Here is an 18081-nt window from a genome sequence, read left to right as displayed (position 1 = left end):
TGTTTGTTGTGTAGTAAATATTTATGTTTTTATTTTCATAGTTTTTCATAGTTTTTTTCCTGTAAAGCACATTGGGTTGCATTCCATGTGTGAAATGTGCTGTATAAATAAAGCTTGATTTGATTTGATTAGAAAACCCTGTATTTGAATTTACAGCTTTTCCCACGGAGAACCTCCAAGCTGTGTGTGTGTGTGTGTGTGTGTGTGTGTGTGTGTGTGTGTGTGTGTGTGTTCGCACATACACACATACAGTATGTATGTATGGTACGATGTGTGCATGTGAGGTATTTTTTGGTATGAATGGAAGTGTGTGTGCTATATTTCTATATTTGTACTTTCTTTGTCCCTGTGTGTCACATGCCCGTGTGTGTTGATGGCATCACATGTTTTTGTCCTAGAGTGTGTACAGTACATGTGTATGTTTGTACAGTATGAGTGTGCAGAGCTACAGAACAGGACAGCTCCCCATCATCTTTCCCAGCTCCCCATCATCTTTCCCATCTGTTTATGATGCTGTTTCCTGTTATAATTGTCCACATCCTGTCTCTGGCCTAACCCAGAGTATTTATAGACACATTATGAACACAATCAGGACCAGAGCTATTATCAGTTACGCAACTCCAAATCATTTTATTTTATTTGATGTGTTTGCCTCGGCAGAAAGGAGAGGGGGATGAGAAAGGAAGAAGGGTATGGAGAGATGGACAGGGGTGGGGAGAGAGATAAGAAAGCTAGAGGGCTAGTGACAGAAGGTGAGAGAAGGAGGTATGGGAAAATGCTAGGAGAGATGTAAATGTCTAAGAAGTGAGAGACTGTGAGCGAAAGACAGGGAACAGAAGAGACTGAGAGACAGTCAGCGAGATGGAGGTAGAGAAAATGGGATAGAGTGAGAGTAAGGGAGGAGGAGAGCGAGGTTCATTCCAGCTTTGAAAAGTCATGCTGCCTCTGTCTTTGTATTTCAGGGAGGTAAGAGAGGTGGAAACTGATAGATTAAAGGGGCAGGGATGGAACAGGGGGGCTTTTAATCACAGCGCCTACAGCAGGGCTCTCCAACCCTGTTCCTGGAGAGCAACCGTCCTGTAGGTTTTCGCTCCAACCCTAATCTAGCACACCTGATTCTATTAATTAGCTGGTTGTTAAACTCCACCAGGTTAGTTACAACTGTGGTTGGAGTGAAAACCTACAGGTGGGTAGCTCTCCAGGAAGAGGGTTGGAGAGCCCTAAATACACCATAGCGCTCAACAGAGCCTTTAAGACATGGATACTGGTAATCGTAATCACAAGGTTCACTTTCATTCTCTACCTTAAAACTGAGGAGAGAGGCCTCCTTATTCCCTGTTTCTAGATCAGTAAGCATTGCTCAGGAACGCTTGACCACTGACTCACCCAAAGTGACCTCCCCTCTTCCCCTCGATACAGACACACACTAATCCATTTACTGTAAATGTAAACTCACTCTCACTCTTTCCCGTTCACACACATTTTACAAGGTCTTTAAAATTCTCTAGTCAAAAGAGGAATTTTGGTTGGTTCAAGAGATGATAGTTTCTCTGCTACTGGTATGAATGCTTGCAAGGACTAATGCTAATGTAACATGAATGTAATTCTTTTATCTTTCTTTTCCAGAGTGAAGAGTTCCACATTTACACTCAGTATTGCACCAATTACCCAAGGTAAGCAACCCCAACTATGGCTGCATTAAACACGAATAGTTTGCCCCACTTTCATTGTATCTTTGTGCGTGTACGTTCATGCGTGTTTGAAAGTCTATTGTGTAGTACGAACGTATGTAAAAGCATCCTCATTGTTACCTTATGTGATCTGGGTTTGCATACAGGTGAATCTCACCTTCACATTCTTGATTCCCAGAGTGTCATATAGCTCTGTATTGTCTGTATAGAGCTACAGTACATCAGCCTCTCTCTCTCTGTGTAGCCTTGGTATACAGCCAACAGGAGTCTAACTGTATGCCTCACTGCCAGTTAATGCCCCAGGGTCTCTCTCTCGCTTTCCACTACCTTTTTTATTTTATATGGAGCCTATTGACAGAGTTACAGCCCCTACTCTGACAGATGGGTATTATACCCCATCACCTTATCATACTCAGCGACTTTAATATTTTATTTCACCTTGTGTGAACGACCTGTTGTTATAGGACACTGTGTGTGTGTGTGTGTGTGCGCGCGTGTGTGTGTGTGTGTGTGTGTGTGTGTGTGTGTGTGTATGTGTGTGTGTGTGTGTGTGTGTGTGTGTGTGTGTGTGTGTGTGTGTGTGTGTGTGTGTGTGTGTGTGTGTGTGTGTGTGTGTGTCTGGGGGCCAAAAACATTAGGCAATTCTTCACAATGAAACCTAATGAAGGCAGTGTGTTTCACAATGGTTGTGACGCAGTTAAAACAGCACACCTTTGGGTGCGGCATGTCTAAAGTGTTTTGTTTCAGCAGTGTGATAAATCACACACATTACATGCTACTGAGAAGAGATTATTTAGTTTAATTAAATTATCAATGATGATTAATAGAGTAGTTACAGATATTGTGTATGTGTGTGTGTGTGTGTGTCCACATTATAGTGCAGCTCTACACGGGCCTCACATTGTTCTCTCTGTGAAACCCGAACTGAGAGCTCAGAATGACTGAGATACATCTGCAGCCTTGGTTCCTATTCTAAGTGTGTGTGTGTGTGTGTGTGTGTGTGTGTGTGTGTGTGTGTGTGTGTGTGTGTGTGTGTGTGTGTGTGTGTGTGTGTGTGTGTGTGTGTGTGTGTGTGTGTGTGTGTGTGTGTGTGTGTGTGTGTGTGTGTGTGTGTGTGTGTGTGTGTGTGTGTGTGTGTGTGTGTGTGTGTGTGTGTGTGTGTGTGTGTGTGTGTGTGTGTGTGTGTGTGTCGGTTGTGTGTGTCGGTCGTATGTGTCAGTTGTGTGTGACCTTGGCTAGGGTCACCAGCTGTGTGAGGGGGTGGTTGAGGGTCTCAAAAGTCCTTACAAGAGCCCATTCATATAAACACACACACACACACTCAAATCTATTCCTATATGGCCTTTCCTTTTTCTGTAGGTCACAGCATAGAAAGTCCATCTACTTACAAACACTCTGGTCTAACATGGGCCTTGACCTGACCTTGCTCCGTCCTCTCAGAAAGGACTGTGTGTGCGTGTGTGTGTACGTACGTGTGTGCGTGTGTGTGTGCGTGCTTACGTGATCAGTTACTCTGTCTTTTAATTGGGCTTCAATATCTGTCATTGTTTCCTAGGATTAATATCAGATTGTCCTTCTCTCCCTCCCTCTCTCCCTCTGCAGGTCGGTGGCTGTGTTGACTGAGTGTATGAGGAATAAGGCATTGGCCAAGTTTTTCCGGGAGCGTCAGGAATCTTTGAGACACTCCCTGCCTCTGGGCTCCTACCTGCTCAAGCCAGTGCAGAGGATCCTCAAGTACCACCTACTGTTACACGTCAGTAACACATCTATACATACACACACACACTGACACCTACATCACACTAGCAAAGCCCCACATACAGTGCATTCAAAAAATATTCAGACCCCTTGACTTTTTCCACATTTTGTTACGTGTCAGCCTTATTCTAAAATAGATTTTTTTCAATTTCACACACAATACCCCATAACGTCAAAGCGAAAACAGGTTTATAGACATTTTAGCAATTGTATTACGAATAAAATACAGAAATACCTTGTTTACATAAGTATTCAGACCCTTTGCTATGAGACTCGAAATTGAGCTCAGGTGCATCCTGTTTCCATTGATCATTCTTGAGATGTTTCAACAACTTGATTGGAGTCCACCTGTGGTAAATTCAATTGATTGGACATGATTTGGAAAGGCACACACCTGTCTATATAAGGTCCCACAGTTGACAGTGCATGTCAGAGCAAAAACCAAGACATGAGGTCAAAGGAATTGTCCCTAGAGCTCCGAGACAGGTTTGTGTCGAGACAGAGATCTGGGGAAGGGTACCAAAACATTTCTGCGGCATTGAAGGTCCCCAAGAACACAGTGGCCTCTACCATTTTTAAATGGAAGAAGTTTGGAACCACCAAGACTTTTCCTAGAGCTGGCCTCCTGGCCAAATTGAGCAATCGGGGGAGAAGGGCCATGGTCAGGGAGGTGACCAAGAACCTGATGGTCACTCTGACAGAGCTCCAGAGTTCCTCTGTGGAGATGGGAGAACCTTCTAGAAGGACAAGCATCTCTGCAGCACTCCGCCAATCAGGCCTTTATGGTAGAGTGGCCAGACGGGAGCCACTCCTCAGTAAAAGGCACGTGACAGCCCGCTTGGAGTTTGCCAAAAGGCACCTAAAGGACTCTCAAACTCTGAGAAACAAGATTCTCTGGTCTGATGAAACCAAGATTGAACTCTTTGGCCTGAATGCCAAGCGTCACGTCTGGAGGAAACCTGGCACCATCCCTACGGTGAAGCATGGTGGTGGCAGCATCATGCTGTGGGGATGTTTTTCAGCGGTAGGGACTGGGAGACTAGTCAGGATTGAGGGAAAGCTGAACAGAGCAAAGTACAGAAAGATCCTTGATGAAAACCTGCTCTAGAGAGCTCAGGACCTCAGACTGGGGCGAAGGTTCACCTTCCAACAGAACAACGACCCTAAGCACACAGCCAAGACAACGTAGGAATGGCTTCGGGACAAGTCTCTGAATGTCCTTGAGTGGCCCTGCCAGAGCCCAGACTTGAACCCGATCTAACATCTCTGGAGAGACCTGAAAATCGCTGTGCAGCGACGCTCCCCATCCAACCTGACTGAGCTTGAGAGGATCTGCAGAGAAGAATGGGAGAAACTCCCCAAATACAGGTGTGCCAAGCTTGTAGCATCATACCCAAGAAGACTCCAGGCTGTAATCGCTGCCAAAGGTACTTCAACAAAGTACTGAGTTTGAATACTAATGTAAATGTGATATTTATTTATTAATTTTATTTTTTTACAAAACAGTTTTTGCTTCGTCATTATGGGGTAGTGTGTGTAGATTGATGAGGGGGGGAAAAAACATTTTATCCATTTTAGAATAAGGCTGTAACGTAACAAAATGTGGAAAAAGTCAAGGGGTCTGAATACTTTAAGAATGCACTGTAAGCCTAACACTCAGCCCACACAGAACTGCATCCAAAACTTGCATTTGTGTGTATACAGTTAGTTCTAATGTACTGTATGTACAGTTAGCCACCAGTTTATTTTTGAACTAGCTAACCCTATTGCCAAGAAAGACCAGGCCAACATTGCTGGCTATTGCAGAAACAGATGGTACCCAGTCTAACGTGCATCTAGCTGATAACATTACCCACTCTAACACCGGGTGTATTTCCTGTCCCCTGTAGGAGATAGCCAACCACCTGGAGAAGGATACAGAGACGTATGAGGTGGTGCAGGAGGCCATAGACACCATGCAGAGAGTGGCCTGGCACATCAACGACATGAAAAGGAAACATGAACACGCCGTCAGGCTGCAGGTAAATGAACACTTCCAAATTAACACGCTGAAACATGTAAACATGCACATAGGCACACATGCTCACACACCTGCATATGCAGTCAGATTACAGGTGTGTGTGAGCCCACATACAGGACTCAGGTTTTGTCCTCAGATCCTCCCATCGTGTCCCATCGCTTTCGCCAGTCTAGGCTGCCTCCCAAATGGCCACCTATTCCCTACATAGTGCACTACTTTTCGTCAGAGCCCTATGGGTCCCAGTCAAAAGTAGTGCACTATATAGGGAATAGCGTGCCATTTGGGAGACGGCATCGGTCTCAGTCTCCGCTAAGTTATGCAATACATTGATTTCCAGGGCTAAGGATGGCCTTGCATAACACAGCAGGCAGAAAAAAGGGAATGTGTAGCTATGGGGAGGGAGGATGATCAGATGGTCGCAGTAAAAACAGCACACCTTTGGCTGCGGCAGATGGTCAGTGAAAGAATGTGTGTGGAAGTATTTACTCAGGATCTGGTAAAGAGTGCTTAGTTGACCTGTCTAAATCTCTCTGTCCTTTTTTCTCTCGCTCCTCTCCTTCCTCTCTTCTCTCGTTCGGCTCTTCTCTCCTCCTTCTCTTCTGTCCTTTCCCGTCCTAATCTTGTTTTCTTACCTGTTTCACTTACCTCACTCTCATCCTATTCCTCTCTCTCTATCCCTCTCTTACTCACGCTCCCCCTCTCCTCCTCCTCCCTCTCTATCCCTCTCCCTCTCGCTTTCATTCACTCTAACCCCTCTCCTCCTCCACCCCATATCCCGCTCCCTCTCTCTCAGGAAATCCAGAGTCTGCTGACCAACTGGAAGGGGCCTGATCTGATTGGCTACGGGGAGCTGGTTCTGGAGGGGACGTTCCGTCTGCAACGAGCCAAGAACGAGCGCACGCTCTTCCTGTTCGACAAACTGCTGCTGGTCACCAAGAAACGTGAGGAGGCCTACACCTACAAGGCCCACATCCTGGTCAGTCACAACACTAACGCTAAAATATATGACAGAAGAAAATATCTCCCAAAACTATCTCCCAAAAGGTGTACCATAATACTTCCACCCTAAGAGAGACATACATCATACTAACCATGTCTCTATGTCATTATAGTGTTGTAACCTGATGTTGGTGGAAGTCATTCCAAAAGAGCCACTCAGCTTCAGTGTGTTCCACTACAAGAACCCCAAACTACAGCACACCGTACAGGTAACGCAAAACTACACCCCACAAACCCCAACTACAGCACATTGCACAGGCGATTGTACAGCATAGAGTACAATTAACTTGTATTATCATACCTGTGCCCTGCCAAGCCCACCTCCTAAGTGCCCAGACATGTTCAATTGTTTAGGGTGGATGAGGAGGGCTTGTCGTTTCTCAACATGAGTGTTTTGGAAACGGACTTCAAACAATGCCATAATCTGTCTTATGTAACAAACACATAGATGAGTAGAAGGTCATATCCCACTGTTGTTATGGGTTTAAAGTCTCTCCCTTAATCTGACACTCTTCTTCTCTCCTCTCTGTTGTGTTGTGCTCCGCCCCCAGGCCAAATCCCAGCAGGACAAACGCATGTGGATCCTGCATCTGAAGAAACTCATACTTGAAAACCACCCGGCTAAAATCCCAGCCAAGGTGAGACACGGAGCAAGCAATGTGTGTGCTCACTAACAACATAAACACAACAATGAGTGGAGGAAATAGAATTGTCTCTCTCCCTCTTTCTTTCTCGATCCCCCCTCTCTCGCTTTCTTCATCTCCTCTCTATCTCTCTCTCACTCTCTCTTCCCTCTTGGCTCTGGTGCAAATGGAAAATGATGCTTTTGTCCGGAGGAAATCGCTGAGAGTGTTCATTGTAATTACAATAAAGGGATCTCTTGTTAAACTTGATGTTTGTAAAGTAGTCCTGTTCTGTTTGGCGAAGACTACTGTCTGGCGCCATCTAGTGTCTGGAAGCCCCATTTATCAACCTCAATTATAGCCTTACTGAACTCCATAATATGGAGTTCACTTTAAATTAACATTTAAAAAATATTCAACTTTATATTCATCATCTCCAGCACCACCCCAACATCATAATATGTGAAAATTGCATTTTTATACAGTACCAGTCAAAAGTTTGGACACACCTACTCATTCAAGGGTTTTTCTTTATTTTTACTATTTTCTACATTGTAGAATAATAGTGAAGACATCAAAACCATGAAATAACAGATATGGATTCATGTAGTAACCAAAAAAAGTGTTAAACAAATCCAAATATATTTTATATTTGAGATTCTTCAAATAGCCACCCTTTGCCTTGATCACAGCTTTGCACACTCTTGGCATTCTCTCAACCAGCTTCACCTGGAATGCTTTTCCAACAGTCTTGAAGGAGTTCCCACATATGCTTAGCACTTGTTGGCTGCTTTTCCTTCACTCTGCCATCCGACTCACCCCAAACCATCTCAATTGGGTTGAGGTCAAGGGGATTGTGGAGGCCAGGTCATCTGATGCAGCACTCCATCACTCTCCTTCTTGGTCAAATAGCCCTTACACAGCCTGAAGGTATGTTGGGTCATTGTCCTGTTGAAAAACAAATGATAGTCCCACTAAGCCCAAACCAGATGGGATGGAGTATCGCTGCAGAATGCTCTGGTAGCCATGCTGGTTAAGTGTGCCTTGAATTCTAAATAAATCACAGACAGTGTCACCAGCAAAGCACCCCCACACCATAACACCTCCTCCTCCATGCTTTACGGTGGGAACTACACATGAGGAGATCATCTGTTCACCCACACCGCGTCCCACAATGACACAGCAGTTGGAACCAAAAATCTCCAATTTGGATTCCAGCCCAAAGGACACATTTACACCAGTCTAATGTCCATTGTTCGTGTTTCTTGGCCCAAACAGGTCTCTTCTTATTATTGGTGTCCTTTAGTAGTGATTTCTTTGCAGCAATTTGACCATGAAGGCCTGATTCACACAGTCCCCTCTGAACAGTTGATGTTGGGATGTGTGTCACTTGAACTATGTGAAGCATTTATTTGGGCTGCAATTTCTGATGCTGGTAACTCTAATAAACTTATCCTCTGCAGCAGAGGTAACTCTGGGTCTTCCATTCTTGTGGTAGTCCTCATTAGAGCCAGTTTCATCATAGCGCTTAATGGTTTTTGCGACTGCACTTGAAGAAACTTACAAAGTTCTTGAAATGTTCCAAATTGACTGACCTTCATGTCTTAAAGTAATGATGGACTGTCATTTCATTAAATCAATTTTTATCGAAAGACCCATCTTTACTCCTGAGTGGCGCAGTGGTCTAAGGCACTGCATCGCAGTGCTAACTGTGCCACTAGAGATCCTGGTTCGAATCCAGGCTCTGTCGCAGCCGGCCGCGACCGGGAGACTCATGGGCGGCGCACAATTGGCCCAGCGTCGTCCAGGGTAGGGAAGGGAATGGCCGGCAGGGATGTAGCTCAGTTGATAGAGCATGGCGTTTGCAATGCCAGGGTTGTGGGTTCGTTTCCCACGGGGGGCCAGTATAAAAAATATATATATGTATTCACTAACTGTAAGTCGCTCTGGATAAGAGCGTCTGCTAAATGACTAAAATGTAAATGTAAAATGTTTAGGGAACTGAAACTCCCCGTGGGCAATTGTCCAGTCATTCCATTTCTTAAATATCCATAAAGTATCTTTCTGGAGGGCTGGATATTGTTAGGTTAAATATTCAACAGGGGTAACAGGCTTCATTGGGGTTGGCCCCGAGGGCATGTGACAGGGAACTTTTGAGTTGTCTGCCATGATTACTAGTTTTTATTGGGGTCGTCCTACGTGTAATGTGGGCTAATATGCAAATGTATTTCCTATATCAGTGGGTGCCTAACGCTATCTACCTAGTACTACCTCTATTAATAGTTTGGGGTAAGATAACAGTGAGGTGGAAATACAGTGTATACACCAGTATAATGCTTTATGTTTTATGTCTCACCATCCCTATACAAACAGGGTGATAAATTATTTTAAACTGAATGCAGTCTAAGCGAACAGATTTTAACATTATTACAGCCGTTAGCCAACCAGGCTAAGGTAAAAGGCTCAACAAACACAGGAACTAGGGAAGTTATAGGTTTAGTCTGAATTATTATTCTAACTTCTTCAGGCAAATTCTCGTTTGGAAATGGCCCTAAAACAGTTTCAAAAGAGGTTCCACTCAATACAGACAAGGACAACCTATATCTAAAGTCGTTCGTTTCTATAACAGTTTTAGCATATAAATCAAGATCTAATGCGGCACACCTAGCCTGGTGTCCATTGTTACTAAAAGTCCACTCCACTCCCTTTCTTCAAACAGGTGTCTAGATAACCCAGAGTTTTCAGCCCACCATCCAGCCATTAATCAATAGTCATGTTAAAGGATAACACAATACATTCAATAAGTATTACACAGGGACAAACTTCTCGTTTACCGTCCCTCAATCAATAACCAGGACAAACTTCTCGTTTACCGTCCCACAATCAATAACCAGGACAAACTTCTCGTTTACCGTCCCACAATCAATAACCAGGACAAACTTCTCGTTTACCGTCCCACAATCAATAACCAGGACAAACTTCTCGTTTACCGTCCTATCACTCCGGAGTACACAATTACAGGCCTTCAATCATATAACCATTGGCTTTAAACTTGGATTTGCCTTAAATCCTATCACCAAGTCAACAAATCATATCCACACCTAGGAATTTCTAACTATCACCCAGGTGGTCTGTGTCCGTTTCCAACAGGTTCGTCCATTAATAATTCTGTAATAAATCAATATATACCACAATGTAGGTTTCGTCTCTTAAATGAACAGCGTACTGTGAGTGAGGTGCCACTTACGTGTCAGAATGAGTCATCAACCACTCAGTGCTTTGTTCAAATTACAGACTTTAGTTATATAAGAGGCGTCTGCTTACTTTTAAGTAATTAGTTGCGTGGCACAGTGGGTCGACACTCACTCCTGGCAAGCTCGCCAAAATGTTGATGATTCTTTGCACAGTGCTGATTCTTGTTATTAAAACAGACTTTAGATAAGAAAATGACACAGAATGACACAGACAACGACTTCCAAATATATGTAAAAACCTTTAGTAATGCAATTGCAGACAGAAGTCAATACAAAGACAACAGCAAAATGTAGCTCTTCAAAAGTTTTGCAAAGTGTCTAAAACAATCTCTGCGTTTTATACTAGCACTCCCTTCCCATAGTGTGATGTTTACCCCTGACCCTGAACTTGCCCTAACAACAACAAAGTATTCTTCCTAATCCTGTCTTCCCACGAACTCAGTATCAGGGGGTGAGGTGTCAGACAATAAAACGAGACATGTCTAAAGACAATGTGGCAATTGTGTTTGCAGGGTTCTGAGAACTTTCTGTTGTCAAGGCCTCCATAGTTTTTAATAATGTAAGCAAATGCGCATAATAGATCATATATTCCCCATCAGGTGCCAGAATATAACTACAAAAAATGTGTAGACTGCAAATTGATCGCAAGAAGCCAAAACAGATATAATATTTGACTAAAACATAATTAGCTCAAACCTTGCTTACGTTTGTATTTGATTACGTGTCTCTTTATTATGCGTGGGAATATTTCAGTGCAGATTTCCAAAATGAAAATCATTTGGAGCTGATTTCCTGGTGTTTTTACAGTCTTTTAAGTCCAACAATGATTTTTAGATTTTTCATAAAAAATAATAATTTTTGGCTCAGAAAACTTGGAGGTCCAAATAAAACCACCCGCGTGCCAAATTCGGCACGTGGGCCGCCAGTTGGGGAACCCTGCTTTAATGGTTGTTGTTTGTTTTTTTCTCTTGATTTTCAGGCCAAGCAGGCCATTTTGGAGATGGATGCTATGCGTAAGTATCCATTTGATATTGATTGAAGCCTCTTGTGACTATTATAAGATCATTAAGTTTATGGGTGTTTATTTGAGTGTCTGTAACATTCCCTCTTTCCTGTCCTCTCCAGACCACCCAGGGTTCCACTACAGTCCCGACGGGGACAAGAGGAGCCCCCACACCATGGAGGGCCCCTCCCCTCGACGGGTCCACAGGAAGTCAGGTAAGGAACATAGGAAGTACAGGGACAGGGACAGGAACAAGGTGCTGTAAATTATCGGTGCTGATGCCAATGGACTGGGCCTGTTTCTCTGCCTCTATGACTGAGATGTCCTGTCCAATCTGTCTCTCCTCAGAGCCTCTGTCCAAGTTACTAAAGAACGCTAAACATGGTGCCAAGGAAGATGGCTCAAAGGTGAGCTTAATCCCACAATTCAGTCATTTATATGAATGGTGACGCAATGCTACAGTTAGAAACAGTGTTATATCTCCATTATAGTTTCAGATAGTTTGAGGTGATATTTGCAATGGATCCTAAACCCCTCACCTAACTCTCACTCAAGGACACATTTAACACTCCCTGGCTTATCAATCTCACTCTGTAGCGGATGAGTCTGGGTGCCACCCTGCTCTCACCTGTGTCCCAGTTGGCTCTGGGCACTATTGGCCGCAGCCACAGCCTGGTCAACCAATCACAGAAGTCCCTGGACCCAGGCGACCATTTTGACCATAGCGACAGGGAGGATGGGGAGGAGCCACATCAGCAGGACGCCGACGATGAGGACGACAGCGGCCTGGTGAGTCCCTCCTACCTACCCACAATGCACCAGTTTGACCATTGAACCTCTTTCTCTGCACTGACTTTTATCAGAGTTGCCAAATTTGATTTCCATCCCTAGCCCATTGCCCTAGCCCCTTTGCGGGTATAAAGGGATTTGATCGATAAAGGCATATTCATTACATGATTTTCTAACTGTGTGTTGCAGGGTGGGGGAAAGAGACTGCGAGTCCCAGGGAAGTCTAGCAGGAAGAGGTTGAACCAACAGGCGTCTATAGACAGCAGCTTCAACCAATGGAAGACCTTCAACATGAGCACCTCAGACCTACAGGTGACTGACCCTAACAGTGTGATGAGAATGACTAGTAGGAATAATTGTGTACAGGACTTGTAACTGTAATTTAATAAAGTTCTGTGTTTGTTCCCAAAAAAATACTTTCACCACACTCGTTGGTTAGCAGTGCAAGCTAGTATATCTACATTTGCACATTTACAAAATAATCTAATCTCCTTCTACCCAGAGGGCTAAGGAAGGTCACCACCCTCCTCTCCTCAGGACACCCTGTGTGACAGAGGAACCTCCGGAACCCCACGTCCCCTCCATGCTGGTCCCAGACAGTGACCCCCAGACGGTGGGGAACATCTGGGCGGACCACCGCGTCCGCAGAGCCATGTTCCCCACACGCCAGTGCACCATGAACCCCGACGAGGAGGACGAGGACATCTACCAGATGTTTGTCCCCACCGAGCCCGGCGGGCCAGAACCACCTCCTGTTAGGTCAGAGGTCACGTCATCTCCCAGCAGGACCCAGGGGCGACCGTGCAGCTGGCATGTGGAGCAGGTGCCCTTAGTGCAGATCGACCCCCCATCCACCGAGGACAGCAGAGTGCTGCGGAGAGCCAGCAGCGTGGGGGAGAAACAGACTGGCGCCCGACAGAGCCCCCCTAATCAGGATGACAACCAGGAAGGGATGATCCACACCGAATCCTCCAGCAACGACATCTCGGCTTCGTCGTCGGCCGAGCAGCTGACGATAGACGACATTGAGAATGTTTACGATAACATCAGCTATGAGGACCTGAAGACCATGGGGCTGATCAGGAGGGAGCAGGAGGGTTGGGGGGCCCAGAGAGAGGCCCCTAGAGACACACAGGTTCCTGGGGCCCTAAACACCGGGGTGACAGGGGGTATTACAGAGCCTCTCATCGAGCCAGACAGCTTGTCTGACAGTAACCGCTCCTCCACCGCCCAGGAAGGGGCGCCATTTGGGACGTGTGAGCTGAAGATCATGGAAGAGGAGAACATATATGACACTATCTGCTTCAGGGAGCCCCCAGCGAAGGGTGACAGGGACGGGGACAAAAAGGCACAGGAGAAGGACAGTCTGTTGCAGTCTGCCTCTGAGACTGACCTGATGGGCTGTGAGGGACTTGGGGGCTTCATGTCCGAGGAAAGCCTCCATTTTGGAGAGGATGAAGGGATGGAGGATAACTCTCATCCTGTCCACGGCACCTCCGAACCGCACTACTCCTCCTCATCTGCCTCGAAAACATTCTCCCAACGTTCCCACACCGGCGACCAGATGTCGGAGCAGGTGGACGAGATCTGGAACGATTTGGAAAACTACATCAAGAAGAATGAGAAGAAAGTGGAACGCCTTCCCGCTGCGTTTCCCGTGAGCACCAGCGAGGCCTCCAAGACCTCATCTGTCAAGAGTAGCCCCAAAAAGAACAACCCACATACAGCCAGCCCCCAAACACGCAGCCCCCAAACACGCAGCCCCCCTACCAAGAGACCCATAGCCCGCCATCCCAACCCTCCCACTGTGACCCCCCCTCACCAATTCACCATCCCCATCCTCAACATCCCAGAGCTGCTCAGAGAGGGTACCTTTGAAGACGAGGACCATTACCCCTCTCACTCTCCCCTCACTCCCCCGTCCCTCCCCCTGCCGGCAATCCCAGACCCCGCCCCTCACGGGACAGTCAAGAGCATCCGTAACAAACTGGCCCGCCTCAGCAGTGGGAGCTTCCGTCTGGAGGATGATGATGAGCTGGGGGAGCTGCCCCAAAGGGAACTCAGCCAGAGGGACCTCCACAGCCTGTTCCCTGGGGAGCTGGGTTTGGACTCCCCCTTGGCTTCCTCCTCTCTCCTTCTGGGTGACTCAGTGGACAGCTTCTCCCAGGAGCTCATGGACAAGACCAAGAACCGTGTGTTCCTGATGGCTCGCCAGTACAGCCAGAAGATCAAGAAGGCCAACCAGCTGCTCCGCATGAAGAGCATGGACCTCAGCGACATGTCAGGAGGACGTAACAGAGAGGAGAAGAAGCAGCAGAAAGACCTGGAAAAGAAGCAGAATGACCTGGCAGCCATTTTGGAGGAGAAGAAGCAAGGTGGTGCTGCCATAGGTAACATAAACAAAATCAGTAGTTGCTTATACCTTACAGTTATGATATGTACAGCTAACTATTTTTTTGTGAATAAAATAACTGAACAATTCTAGTGTGTTTTTTTTGTCATTCATTGTCCCCTTCTTCCTCTTTGTCTCCTTCTCCCTCTCCTTCTCTCTCTCATTCTCCCTCTCCTTCTCCCTCTCCTTCTCCCTCTCTTTCTCCCTCTCCTTCTCTCTCTCCTTCTCCCTCTCCTTCTCCCTCTCCTTCTCTCTCTCCTTCTCCCTCTCCTTCTCTCTCTCCTTCTCCCTCTCCTTCTCCGTCTCCTTCTCTCTCTCCTTCTCTCTCTCTCCTTCTCCCTCTCCTTCTCTCTCTCCTTCTCTCTCCTTCTCTCTCCTTCTCTCTCTCTCTCTCTCTTTCAGGCGCGAGGATAGCTGAGTACTCCCAGCTGTATGACCAGGTGATGTTTAAAGACCCTCCAGGTCAGGGCTCCAGCAACCTGGGCCCTCCTGGCTCCCACTATGCCCACCCAGGGCTACCCTCTTCCCAATCCCTGCCTGAGACCTGCTCCTCCCTGGGGCTGGAAGACGACTGGCTCCACTCAACCTACAGCAACAGGGAGCTGACCAGCTTTGTGTCAGAGATGCGATCCTCCACCCCCAAGAGCAAGTTCACCCCTGCCTGCTCCATCCCCGCCCTAAAGACCCTACCTCCCTCTCCGGAGACCCCACCCACCCAGCGGTGGAGCTCTTGTGTCTCCGCCCCCAGCGAGAAAGAGGAGCATGTGTACAGTTATATTAAACGACACACCTCCTTTAACTCCCCCTCATCTTCCTCCTCCTCCTCCTCTAAACCACCTCCTTACAGCCGCTGCCAGTCTATCTGCTCACTGGGCGACCTGCAGGAGAAGGAGAATGACCGTGCTGGGTCCAAGCGTGGACCGACTGCTGTCCAGAGATCCTCAGAGAGACTCCATGGCCCCAGCAGTCTGGTCCGGGCCGGTCGGCAGAGCAGCCTCCCGGAGCGGTCCAGTTTCGGTCACGGTCACTCTGACCTCACCCTGCAGGACAGTCAGCAGGTGGTGGTCCTGAACCGCGCCTCCGCACTGAGCGTGCTCACAGCCACCCAGAACTACATGGCCAACTTCAAGGACAATGGCGACGATGACGACGATGATTACGTAGAGATCCGCTCTGAGAATGAGAGCAAGCAGGATCAGGACTGCTCCAGGCAGCGTAACAGCGGTGGTGGTGGTGGTATTTCCAGGGGACCAGCCCAGAGTCAGACCCAGAGTCTGCCCTGCACTCCGGTGAGGTCCTCCTGTGGGCTGATGGACCGGGAGTGTCTGCAGGAGTACCTGTGGGCGGAGCAGAAGACGCAGCAGAACCAGTCCAACATCGTCCAATCACTCAGAGAGAAGTTCCAATGCCTCAGCTCCAGTAGCTTTGCCTGAGTCGCCTTGACTACCCTTAACACACCACCATGTGAACATACTAGTGTATGTAGCGCAAGCAGTTCTGTAGCTTTGCCTGTCTCATCATGACAACAAATAACAGTCCAGTATACACAAAAGACAACAAAGGACATGATTTCCTTCTACACACAACACGTCTAGAGTTATTATAACAAGGAATGACACGCTAAATGCTAAATTCAGCACACTACTGTACACACACATTACACACTACACACAACAAAGGTCTGTAGCTTTGTCAGAGTCTTCAGGACAACATGAAATAGTCATATGCATCTTTGCCTGGCTCACAGTTACATTTCACACACAACGTGCAATACTGCAGCTTCGCCAAAGTCACATGTTCAAATTTCAACATATCACAAAACAACATGCCAAATACTGCATCTGAGTAGTCATGGTATCATACATGTACAGGAGCATACTAGTACTACAGAGGCACTCCACCACCACAGCACTTCCTTACAGCCTTCCATGTCAAGTAAATTGACGTCCATATATATTTTAGATAAGTTGAAAAAGAACTATGAAACGGTCAAAGTTATCATTCTAGCAAACTGTGGATGATATTGCTGAGTCCATCAGGGTGTGGCAAGGGGCTCAGAGTGCATGGGCTTAAGGTTCAAAGGGAAGCATACAGGTTATCTTTTAGAGATGTTGGAAATGATTTTACATTTTAGTAATTTAGCAGACGCTCTTATCCAGAGCGAGTGCATAATTTTTTATTTTATTTTCATACTGGCCCCCCGTGGGAATCAAACCCACAACCCTGGCATTGCAAGCGCCATGCTCTACCAACTGAGCTACACGGTGACATGATGATGATGCCATATACTGTACAGATCCATTCATTCTAACCCTTTCCCCCTTCAACAAAAACTCTGACATCCCAAAAATGTAATTTGGTAGACTGCTGTAGACTGCTAGCATCTCTTGATGAGGAAATGGCATTGGCTGGGGTTATGTTGCTGTAATATGCTGTTTTAAACACCAGTTAATTCTAGTAAACAAACCCCTTATCAAGGTTTTCAACCTTTGAGTATCGGAAAAGCTCTTCCTTTTTAAAAGTTGTTTTGTTTATTCAACTTCCTATAGCTGAGCTTACCCGTTATCAAAGGGATGATCCTATGTGACTAAACATCAGTGGTAGTGTTTTAACTGTGTACAATACAGTATCAACTCATTTAACAATCTGTACAAGCATCTTGAAGAATTAGCAATTAGCTCAGGATTACAGGCTAGGTATGGACAGGTTATCAGCAATAATACTTTTTAAAAAAAAATAGGATCCACATGCATTTTTAAGCATGGAGCCTCCACACATACTGTTCATTAAGATGAGTTGACCTATATTTTACGTTGGATTTGGTGACGTCAAGCAGTAGATAGCCTATACCAGTATTTCTATAATGATTGGGTTTTCTCAACCTGCTTTGTCATAACTAGGGGATCATTCTTTAAACAGAATAATCTTCAAATAAAAAGAAAAGTATGTTGATATTTCAAAGATTTTCAATAAACAGCGATAGGAGTTATCTATTTATTTTGAATCTGTGTGTCTGAAAATGTTAATAAGTATATATTAGTCCTTTGCGTACACTATGTAGGTTGAGTGGCGTAATTCATCTCAAGAACCTAAAATGGTATTTTATCTTATTCAATTAAAAAAACATTGTTTTTAAGAGGGACCATGGAGGACAGCGTTAGGGTGAGCGCTTGTTAAATGAGTGCAGTACTGTATTTGATGTAAATCCCCCCCCCCCCCCCCCCCCTAATCATTCAATAATCCTGATTCTTTAATAGATTGTCACATACATTAACTTGATTTGTTGTTTTGACCTGACATCATTTCACAGTTTCAGTAGTGAGGATACATGTTTGACCTCATCAATGTCTCCCACTTACAATATCTTATCTACAAAAAATCCCTATTCTTGACCCCAGTTTGTAAATTAGAATAAAATGTATTTATTAAAACGTTGTCTTCTTGATTAATTTTGAGAGACTTTGGATCAAATTTGGTTAATTTGTTTACTGTGAATGTTACAAAAATGTTTAGCTTTTCTTTATACACTGTTTGATGATATTTTCTTATCAA

At 45.7% G+C, this 18081-nt stretch overlaps 1 protein-coding gene across 1 annotated transcript in view; it reads left to right on the top strand.

The window, feature by feature from the left end:
• LOC311108825 (pleckstrin homology domain-containing family G member 1-like) overlaps positions 1-15962 on the top strand; it is a gene marked incomplete at its 3' end in the record, with an annotated part of 55319 nt that extends 39357 nt beyond the window's left edge. Inside the window, exons 5-17 of the mRNA XM_084151585.1 lie at positions 1627-1673; positions 3294-3444; positions 5339-5470; positions 6263-6445; positions 6582-6677; positions 7020-7106; positions 11325-11358; positions 11471-11563; positions 11697-11755; positions 11946-12137; positions 12327-12449; positions 12640-14527; positions 14932-15962. Coding sequence (XP_084007711.1) covers positions 1627-1673; positions 3294-3444; positions 5339-5470; positions 6263-6445; positions 6582-6677; positions 7020-7106; positions 11325-11358; positions 11471-11563; positions 11697-11755; positions 11946-12137; positions 12327-12449; positions 12640-14527; positions 14932-15962 — 4116 coding nt within the window. The remainder of the gene's footprint in view (positions 1-1626; positions 1674-3293; positions 3445-5338; positions 5471-6262; positions 6446-6581; positions 6678-7019; positions 7107-11324; positions 11359-11470; positions 11564-11696; positions 11756-11945; positions 12138-12326; positions 12450-12639; positions 14528-14931) is intronic.
• Between the last annotated feature and the right edge of the window lie 2119 nt (positions 15963-18081).

The sequence above is a fragment of the Coregonus lavaretus genome (assembly GCF_964263955.1).
Source record: "Coregonus lavaretus genome assembly, chromosome: 33".
Classification (NCBI taxonomy): domain Eukaryota; kingdom Metazoa; phylum Chordata; class Actinopteri; order Salmoniformes; family Salmonidae; genus Coregonus; species Coregonus lavaretus.
This window is presented reverse-complemented; position numbering and strand designations above follow the sequence as displayed.